Below are 9,152 nucleotides of genomic sequence, written 5' to 3' on the forward strand. Positions count from 1 at the left end.
CCAAATGTTTTCTAGATACCTGAGCTGTCAGATCGGTATACATTGTCTCACCTGTACACACATTGCATATTGCTGTTATCAATGAAACCCCACAAATTGATGGCCCGGCAATCAGCAGTGCAGCGACTTCATACAAACTCTTCTGATTAATTGACCATTTGAGAGCAGTTCTTCAGTGAAGTGGTTCTAATTCCGACGCATTCACAATGAAGCAGATTTTCATCGGACAAATCGTGCATTCCAAGTCGCTCGACGAGCTTGTGGTTTTGGAAGACGGTTTTGTCGCCGTTAACGATGGCGAGGTAATTTGAATATGCCCAAAGTGTGTAAAATATCCCTAACGAGCTACGTGTTGCAAATAACATGTTTCCGGTTATTTAGATCGAAGCCATTGGAGATCGTTCGCAGATGGATAGTTTTCCTAGAGAACATTACACACCAGTTCAATTATCGCCATCCCAGTTCTTGCTGCCCGGTTTCATTGACTGCCACATACACGCGCCACAGGTTCCGAATATTGGTCTTGGCCTGGATAAGCCACTCCTAGAGTGGTTGGATTCGTACACATTCCCGTTGGAATCAAACTATCGCGATGCTGACTTTGCCGCACGGGTTTACAAGTATGTCGTGGTAGGAAATCGTTCCTAAAAGTTGTCGGCAAATCGAATCGAGCTAGGAGTCGACTGATATACTTACAAACGATCATTCACAGAACACTACCATAGCTCATGGCACAACTACCGCGTGCTATTTCGCATCAATTTTCACGGAAACCAACAAAATACTGGTGGACGAAATGGTACGCCAAGGACAGCGGGGTTTCGTCGGAAAAGTATCATCGAACCGGATGTGCCCAGATTTTTATATGTAAGGGGAAGTTTTATTTATCTTTTTTACACTTAGTATTCCACATCAAAAAATCTGCTTCATCTATTCTCATTTCACACGCTCCAGTGAATGTAATACCGAATCATCAATTAAGGACAATGTGGAGTTCATTCGCTATGTGATGGAATTGAAAAGCGAACTGGTGCGCCCAATCGTGACCCCGCGCTTTGCAATTACCTGTGACGACGAGCTGCTGCGTGAGTTGGCAAAGCTTGCGAAAAAGCACAACTTAAACGTGCAAACGCACGTATCGGAGAATTTGGGAGAAATTGCCACGGTTAAGGAGCAATTCCCGAGCGCACCGCACTACGTTGGCGTGTACGATGAGGTTGGCCTTCTAACAAACCGAACCGTGTTAGCTCATGGTGTGCATCTGGAAGACGCCGAGCTAGAGATGCTATCAGCACGCGAAACATCGATAGCGCATTGTCCCAGCTCAAACACGAACCTCGGATCTGGGTTCTGTGATGTACGCCGATTGCTGAAGGCCCGCGTTAAAGTTGGTCTTGGCACCGACGTGTCGGGGGGTAGCGAAATCAGCATCCTTGCGGCAATGCGTGCCGCTTTGGGGGTGTCCCAGCATTTGAATTTCATGAAAACGCACGACGTTAAAGGAACGGGACGAGTAGAGGGAGGAGAAAATGCAGAAAAGTACATTCCACTCACCTACAAACAGGCTCTGTTTTTGGCCACACTCGGAGGAGCGCAAGGTAAGGCGCGTTGTTCTATTGTTTTGTCCCTGTTCCCTGTATGCAGGGTAAATGCATTTATTCATCGTCACATTGGTCTACTTCTAGCATTGGCATTGGACAAGCAAGTGGGTAATTTCGAGAAAGGGAAACAATTCGATGCATTGGTAATCGATACGGAACATCAACCGATCGGGGGATACAATCTGCCAGAGAGCGTGATGGAAGGAAAAACCAAAAACCAGCAGCTGTTAGAGCTTATTCAGAAGTTTGTCTACGTTGGAGATGACAGAAACATAGCGCAGGTTTACGTTGCTGGAAAACAAGTCAAGCTATGAGCGCCCATCTAATGGTGTACCGGAGACTATACGCATTCAAATAAATGACTCAACTGTTAGACAGTTCTAAAAAAATAATGCAAGAAACAAACCTCGTGTGCTGAATCGTGTAACTGATTACATTGCCGAAATTGTGGCCTAGCCCCAGTGATAGGTTATCAGTGCATTGAATTGGGATGCTGGTTTTGACCGATTTGTTACCAGTTAAAGCTTATCATATCACTGACCGACCGGTTACTTGCTTAAAACCGATTATTCAAATTTGACATTGGTCATCTTTGCGCGAGAAGATGCGTCTATAATGATAAAAGATAATTAAGTGCATTTATATTTTTATTTCTGCCAAGGCCTGTTAAAGTACCTATTCATACGATATGGTATGCAGGAACAGCTCTTCTAGCTTCTAATAACATAGTTTTACTATTTGAATAAAAGAATTGATGGATTTCTTCCTCGAGAGCAAACAAAAAAAGCAAAAGTCTCTATTCAGCTATTCATGCCATGCCTGATACATATATATATCACTGCAATCCTGCCATGGGACAGCAAAAAGTGCTGACTAAGACACGGGAACATAAAACCGCAGTCAGCTAGCAATTCGAATCCTTGACAAAAAAACGTGTTTTGTCATGCTCAAAAAACCCTTTCGCGATTGTATTTCCCGTACGGTAAAGCAGGGCAAATGAGGCGTTCATAAATAATTAAATGTTCCTTTATGAATTTGATAGACAAATGTCAATATGCCAGTAGCGACATATTTATCACAAATTCATCGGTCGGTGGATATTTAGTAGAGCTCTGCACTGTCTGTTAAGAGCCGCAAGGACTCCACAAACTGTGATTGACCAGAACCGAGCCTCGAAGGTCCGTTATCCTTGCCGGTTGTTGCAGAGATGTACAACTATCTGGTGGTGCTCGTGTATGGCGTTGTTTTTTGTGCGAATGGTGTGCACAACACTGTACTCCCTCGGACCAGTGAGTACGATGGAATGCGCGCGGCAGTAGTTGAGGCGGAAAGTAACTACGGTATCGGTGGGAAAGTGTTTCTGAATTCCGTCGAACAAAGGGCAGATAAGGTGCTAAGGACGATGAAAATGCACGAACTAAGCGCATCGATTCATGGGCAAGCACCCTCGGGAATGCACTATTTTGATGCGAAGCCTTTTATTGAGAACAGTGCCGTTTTTAAAGTACTGCAGCAAATGCCCAAAGGTGCCACGCTACATTTGCACAACTCTGCTGGTGTGTCGTCGAATTGGGTCGTTAAGAATCTGACCTATCGTCACGAGGCAAAGCTGTGCCATGTTAATGAACGTTACTATTTCACCGTTAGGTAGGTTCGCTTATTAATGTCCTTAAAACCATGGCATATAAGTGTGAAGAAGTGGCTAAGTGAGTTCGGTTGCGACTTTATGCAAGCTTCTTATTAAGTTGGTCTACTTTCGCGCTTTCAGACCCGTTCACTATTGCCCGGAGAACCAAACGAGGAATATAAACGACATGCGAAAGGAACGCCAGGACGATATCGTCGCCTTCGACAATTGGCTAGAATCGATGATCAACATGAAGCTGAAACCGTCCCGAAACTGGTCCTCCAGCATTGACGAGCTGTGGGGCGATTTTGAGAGTTGTTTCGACGCGATCCGAGGCTTTCTGCAATACAAACCATTCTTCGAAGCGTACCACTGGCAGCTGCTGCACGAGTTTCACCGCGATCATGTGTACTTTATCGAGCTGCGTGTATCATTTAGTAAACTTTTCGACGCGGATGGAAAAGAGCACGGACCACTGGAAGTGGCGCAAGTAATCCAGCGCATTGTGGATGATTTTCGTCGTCTGCATCCGAAGTTTCTCGGGGTAAAATTGATACAAGCAAAGCACAAAAATATGAGCGATCAGGACCTCGAGATTGCGCTGAAAGTGTACGGAAATTTAAGGTAGTTTCTGTTGGTGATTAAACCTTTAAATGTCGCGATAACTTCAGCTCAACATTACCTTCGCCCATAGCTCGACGTATCCTGGTTTTGTGATCGGATTTGATCTCGTCGGGCAGGAAGATGTCAATCGATCGTTAAAAAGCTTTGCTTCACTGCTTCTGCATCCTTCTGGGGTTTCTTCAACACCGAGATACTTTTTCCATGCCGGAGAAATAGGTAATAATTTGAAGCGTCTCTCCTCAACGTCTAATCGTTCGTTAACCACGTGTTTTCAGTTGGACGTTTTTCCGAGGGCGATGAAAACATTATCGATGCGTTATTGCTCGATACAAGGCGCATCGGCCATGGTTATGCGTTGATGAAACATCCCATTTTGTGGCACGCAGTTCGTCAAAGGCAAGTTGCAATTGAAGTGTGTCCCATCTCGAACCAAGTGTTGGGTTTGGTGAGTGATTTACGAAATCATCCTGCTGGATTCTACGTGGCTCAAAACATACCGATCGTGATTGCAAGCGATGATCCTGGCTTTTGGGATGCTGCAGGTGTGAGTTTCGATTTCTATTACGCTTTTATGGCGATCGCTCCCCAAACCGGGCTTGGTTTTCTTAAACAGATTGTTTGGGATTCCATCAAGTAAGTGCTTCTCGGATGGTTTTTCTTTGTTCAAGCGAAGCTGTTGTTGATTTCCCTTTCATTGCGTGAATAGATATAGCACAATAAGCGAAACGGAAAGACAAAACATTACCAACACGATGGAAAGCCAGTGGACGGCGTTTGTGAACCAACTGGCGGATGGAAACTTTGCTGAAAAATGAATAAGTTTTGTGTATGTTTTATGAAGCGAAAAATGCCGATCAAACAGTAATAAAGTTTCGCGAAAAGCGTCATAGTTTTTAATCCCTCATCTTGGAGTTCAATTCAAAACAGCTGATCATGCACACTATAATTTGAAACCTTTTACATTTTTACGTTTTTTATGTTTTCGATCATTTAGGTTGTAATGGTAAGTAATTAATTCGTTTCTCAAAATGAAAAAGTATTTTTTCCTGATTTAAATTAAGTATAAACAAACTACTTTATGAATTGTGTAATAAGCAGGAATGCAAGCCTAATACAGCCTTGTAATAAAATGTTTAACCTGTTCAAAGAAATTTTGTATATTTTCACCCAAATATGGGTTTCCCACACGGTAAAAAGCACGTGTACTTGATGCTCATGTAAAACATACAAGTTTGTTTATGAAAAGGGAAATCTAAGGGCAGGAGATGATGGTGGGGATATCTGTGGGATGAAGTGTGTGGGGGTGAAGATTAAGATTGGAAAGGAGTGAGCATGGTTCAGATTAACACTGTTAATTACTGTATAATTGTTGCATAAGGGCAGAAGTAAAAATTTCCATCAAATAAACAGAACTTCTAAGCTAAATCGCATGCAAGTTGCGTGAAAGCGACTTGTACGCGCTAAAGGAGCCTTTTACCAACTTTCACACAACTTCTTGCTTTCAAGCTAGTTCCCTTTTGCGCTTCTCTTTTACCCGTGGCTGCGATCAGCCCAGCCAGCGACGAGAAACTTGATCGGTAAGTTAAAAGATGGCACACCTGCTTCAGTGTGCGTGAGCCAGCGGTAGGGCTCGAGACGATCGTACCGATCATTAAGGGAACACGCGCGAGCGAGGGAGAGAGAGAGAGAAAGAAAGCGAGCCCACGAAGGAGCCACCAAAGCAGGGAACCCGAGAGCGCACGCAACCCCGCAGGGAAGGCAGATGGGCGAAGAAGGCGAAAAAGGAGGGAGAATGCGCATACACACACGCACAACATATGCGCGCGTGTGCTTTTAACCCTCGAGAATATGTGGCTAATGCTCCCGGTTGAAAGAGAAACGGCCGATGACGACGACGAGGATGACGAGGACAGTAACGGGCATATGTATGATGCTGCCGCTATAGTGCCTGTGTGGGAGTGTGAGGGCATGATAGTGGAGCAGCACTCGTCCTCACTCCTCCCGAGTCCAACCCACCAACAAGCAACCAGCCCTAGCGTGTGCAAGCGAGAAAGCACACTTGCACACCACAGTAGGCCGCGTCATTCGCTCCAGTCCAGTCGCGGGGTGCGTTTGTGCCGTGCGATCAGTTCTCTTCTGTGTGTGGTTGGCCCGCGCGTCCACAGCGAAGGTGGTATTACCTGTTGGCAAGCGGGAAAGGCAAGTGTGTGACACGTTTTACAAAAAGTTTTTCCCGAGAAAGTGGCCACCAGCGCAAAACGGGGAGGCTGGCAGCAGTTAACCGCCACACACTCGCCCGTGCGCAACCACCGTGTGCGTGTTCATTCGCGTAGCGCAAAACGCCTGTCCCTTTGCGTACACGCAAAAGCGCGCAACTAACCGTTTTTTTTCTGTTTGGCTGAGTGGTAGCATTTTTTTTCCCGGTGTGCTGCTGCACGGTGACAAACACCCGCGTGACCGCTTGTCCGTTAGTCGTGTTTTCGTAGCCGACGGTTCAAGAGAGAGAGAGAGAGAGAGAGAGAGAAGAAAAGAAAAAAGGGACACGCCGTGGTTTCGTGGATCGTGATCGTCGTGCACCCTTGTTTTGCAGCCACAACCTGCTGGCTGCTGTGCAGATCTTTGTCGGCACCCGTGACACGTCACAGAGAGAGAGAGATGGTGGCTTTTGGGTGGTGAAAAGTGCGCAACAAACCCAACAACAACCTACTTTTTCGTCCCGTGATCGGTCCTTGTTTCCGCGCGAGTTTCAAACGCCTAAGGCGGAACTGCCTTTGTTAAGTGTGTGTGTGTGTGAAGGTGTGCGTGTGCGTTAAGTGTCCCAACCCTCTGGAAAGGCATTCCGAAAGCGTTGGCCGCACCTTTTGGAGTGAAAAGTGGAGGGTTCGGTTTCGGTTTCAATTGGAAAATATTTACCCATTTGCCGACGAGGGCGAGGTAAAGTCATTGTTACCCTACCTGTGGTGTGATCGTGCGTGTGTTTGTGTGGTGTGTATGTGTGTTTGCTCTCGCTTGAAAGCTGACGGTTGCGTTCAAATGAACCACGGTGGTGGAGCACGGCAAGGTGCGAGATCCTTGCTTCGGTGGAAAGATTAGTTGCACCCTCGAGGAGAAGCAGGATAAGCAAGCTCCAAACGCGGGCTCAAGGGGCAGGGTTTGGGTTTTGTCACGAGAAGATCAGCCCCGTTCCGTTGTGGTGTGTGACCGCGACGTCCGTTGACTTTCGTCCGAGAGGATCACCAAAGGCGAGCGAAGAAGCGAAGCGGAAGAAGCAGCAAACACACACAGAAAAGTCGTGTAAAAAGAGCGCCGATAGCGTCATCCGAAGGAAAGGAATGCTGGACTTAATACCATCGCGTAAGGTAAGCAGCAACCAACAGTAGAAGAAGTTAAGGGGTAACACAGATATATGAGTGAGGGAGAGCTTTTTTTTGTTAATGTTGTGTTGCGATCGCTGATCGTGGGATAGAAGAGAGCGCACGCGGGAGAGAAGAGAACGCACCCAGCTTTTTAGTGTCGATCCCGTACGATCAAGAAAGGGAAGCAATGGGAGAGAAAGAGAGAGAGGGAACGTGCCACACCTGGGTTCAGAAGATGGAAGAATGCGGGTGGAACTGAGAGCGGAAGAAGCGAAAGAGCAGGAGAGAGCAAACGAGAGAAAGAGAGAGAGTGAGAACGCTAGGAGCAACATAAAATTATAGCCTGTTTTGCATACATTTGCAAAGAGCACCGAGAAAGAGAAAGAAGGGCGCGAAAGGAAAACGTGCAAATAACTATTGCTCTCTTCTCTTGTGCCATTCCCGTTCGATAGGCGTGTGTGTGTGTGGGTTGTTGGTGTGCCTGTTGCGGGGAGGGGGTAAAGTAACGGCCGCGGCCGTATCGAAAGAGGTTTTTTGATGAGGTGGATTTTCCCCAACGACGACGGTTTGCAATTCATGGTCGGGGGTTGTTTTTTTTTCTTCCTCCTTCTTCTCTCTCTCTTTCACATACACACCTTAAAGCCTCGCTAAGGGTGCGCTAAGGTGAGCTAATGTTGTTGTTATCCCCGATGCCCTCACCTGTGGCCTTACTCCCTTCGGGAACTACCCCCCGCTTTTGGAGGGTGCGCGACATTGTGATGTTGATGCATGCGAAACAAGCGTGTCGGTAGCATTAATCGCCCTTGCAAACCCTTTCCAAGCCACACAAAGCGCACACACACACACACACACACATCCGCTGAGCGATCGGGTGCGCCGAGAATGCAGCAGCAATCAAGCAAAAACAACAACGACAACAACGACAACATTCACCCAACGGTTTCAGGTTTTTCACATTCCTCAAGCATACTTCTCTCCGTCCACAGAAACCGCGAGACAAAATTACCCAACGCGAACGTGATCATTCTATTGGGGTGGGAGGGGGGTTGAACATTTTTTTTTATCTTCGGCTCTTTTTTTTTGCACACTTCCCGCCGTATATGCGTAATGCGATTGGCATGTCTGAGATTTTGTCCTCCGTCCGTCGTTCTCCGTTATGCTGGCGGTGTCATGGGTGGGGTGGATGGTGGGAGGAATGAAGCAGGGGTGGCTAGGACACGGACCCCTCAGCTCGAATGGATTTATCATTTATGGCTTCACGGCGCGTGTAACGACGCGAGGCATTTGTGTGTGCTTTTTACACGGTTGCCATGCCACCGCACACACGTTGGCGGTTGGTTTTCGAATATTTGAGAAATGTCAACCGAAAACCGCGCGCGCGTTTGTTGTGCATTTGAATATACACATTTATTGGTGACGTTTTTTTTTTTGTTTTTGGTTACCCGCCAAAGGACGGCTGCGCATTGACATTCGAAGCAAAGAACGACAAGGACGCGCGCAACCATCACGATGTTTTGGAGTGGGTGGAATGGTATGCAATTTCCCGCTTTCTCTACCATTTCAAGTGCCCTGTTCGGTCCCTTTCTCTCTCTCTCTCTCTCTCTCTCGCAACACAAACGTACGCACGCGCGCGCGTTCACGAGAGTAGTTCCCACGGGTTTGTGACTTCTCGTGCGTCGGAACGTCCACGACACGACGGGGGGATGTTGTGTGGAAAATCTGGTCATTCGGCAGCAGCACCAGCTCCTGCTCGTGTAGTGGCCACACGGTTCCATGCAAAGTGCAACCAAAAGTTTTTCCAAACCGCTCGCAGTAGGCCAGAAGGTGACGCTTCGTGCGCGAGACGTCATTATGCGTTGCTAATCTGTCAAAACGTGGGAGAAAAACATCCATAAATCACAACACGCGCGTCATTTCTTCTCGCTCGCAGCAGTTCTCGATTCA

General features: G+C 47.0%; 2 protein-coding genes across 2 annotated transcripts; both read left to right on the forward strand.

Moving 5' to 3' along the window:
* Positions 1-206: 206 nt before the first annotated feature.
* On the forward strand, positions 207-1,915 carry LOC128724432 (guanine deaminase). Its single transcript, XM_053818157.1, has 5 exons — positions 207-302; positions 382-630; positions 713-867; positions 955-1,598; positions 1,686-1,915. Exons 1-5 carry the CDS (start codon positions 207-209, stop codon positions 1,913-1,915), a joined length of 1,374 nt encoding a protein of 457 aa, XP_053674132.1.
* Positions 1,916-2,808: 893 nt separating this feature from the next.
* LOC128724433 (adenosine deaminase 2-like) lies at positions 2,809-4,667 on the forward strand. The gene is made up of 5 exons (XM_053818158.1): positions 2,809-3,248; positions 3,370-3,852; positions 3,923-4,068; positions 4,128-4,485; positions 4,559-4,667. The coding sequence occupies exons 1-5, from the start codon at positions 2,809-2,811 to the stop codon at positions 4,665-4,667; spliced, it is 1,536 nt and encodes a 511-aa protein (XP_053674133.1).
* The last annotated feature ends 4,485 nt before the right edge of the window (positions 4,668-9,152 follow it).

The sequence above is a fragment of the Anopheles nili genome, chromosome 3 (assembly GCF_943737925.1).
Source record: "Anopheles nili chromosome 3, idAnoNiliSN_F5_01, whole genome shotgun sequence".
Lineage (NCBI taxonomy): Eukaryota > Metazoa > Arthropoda > Insecta > Diptera > Culicidae > Anopheles > Anopheles nili.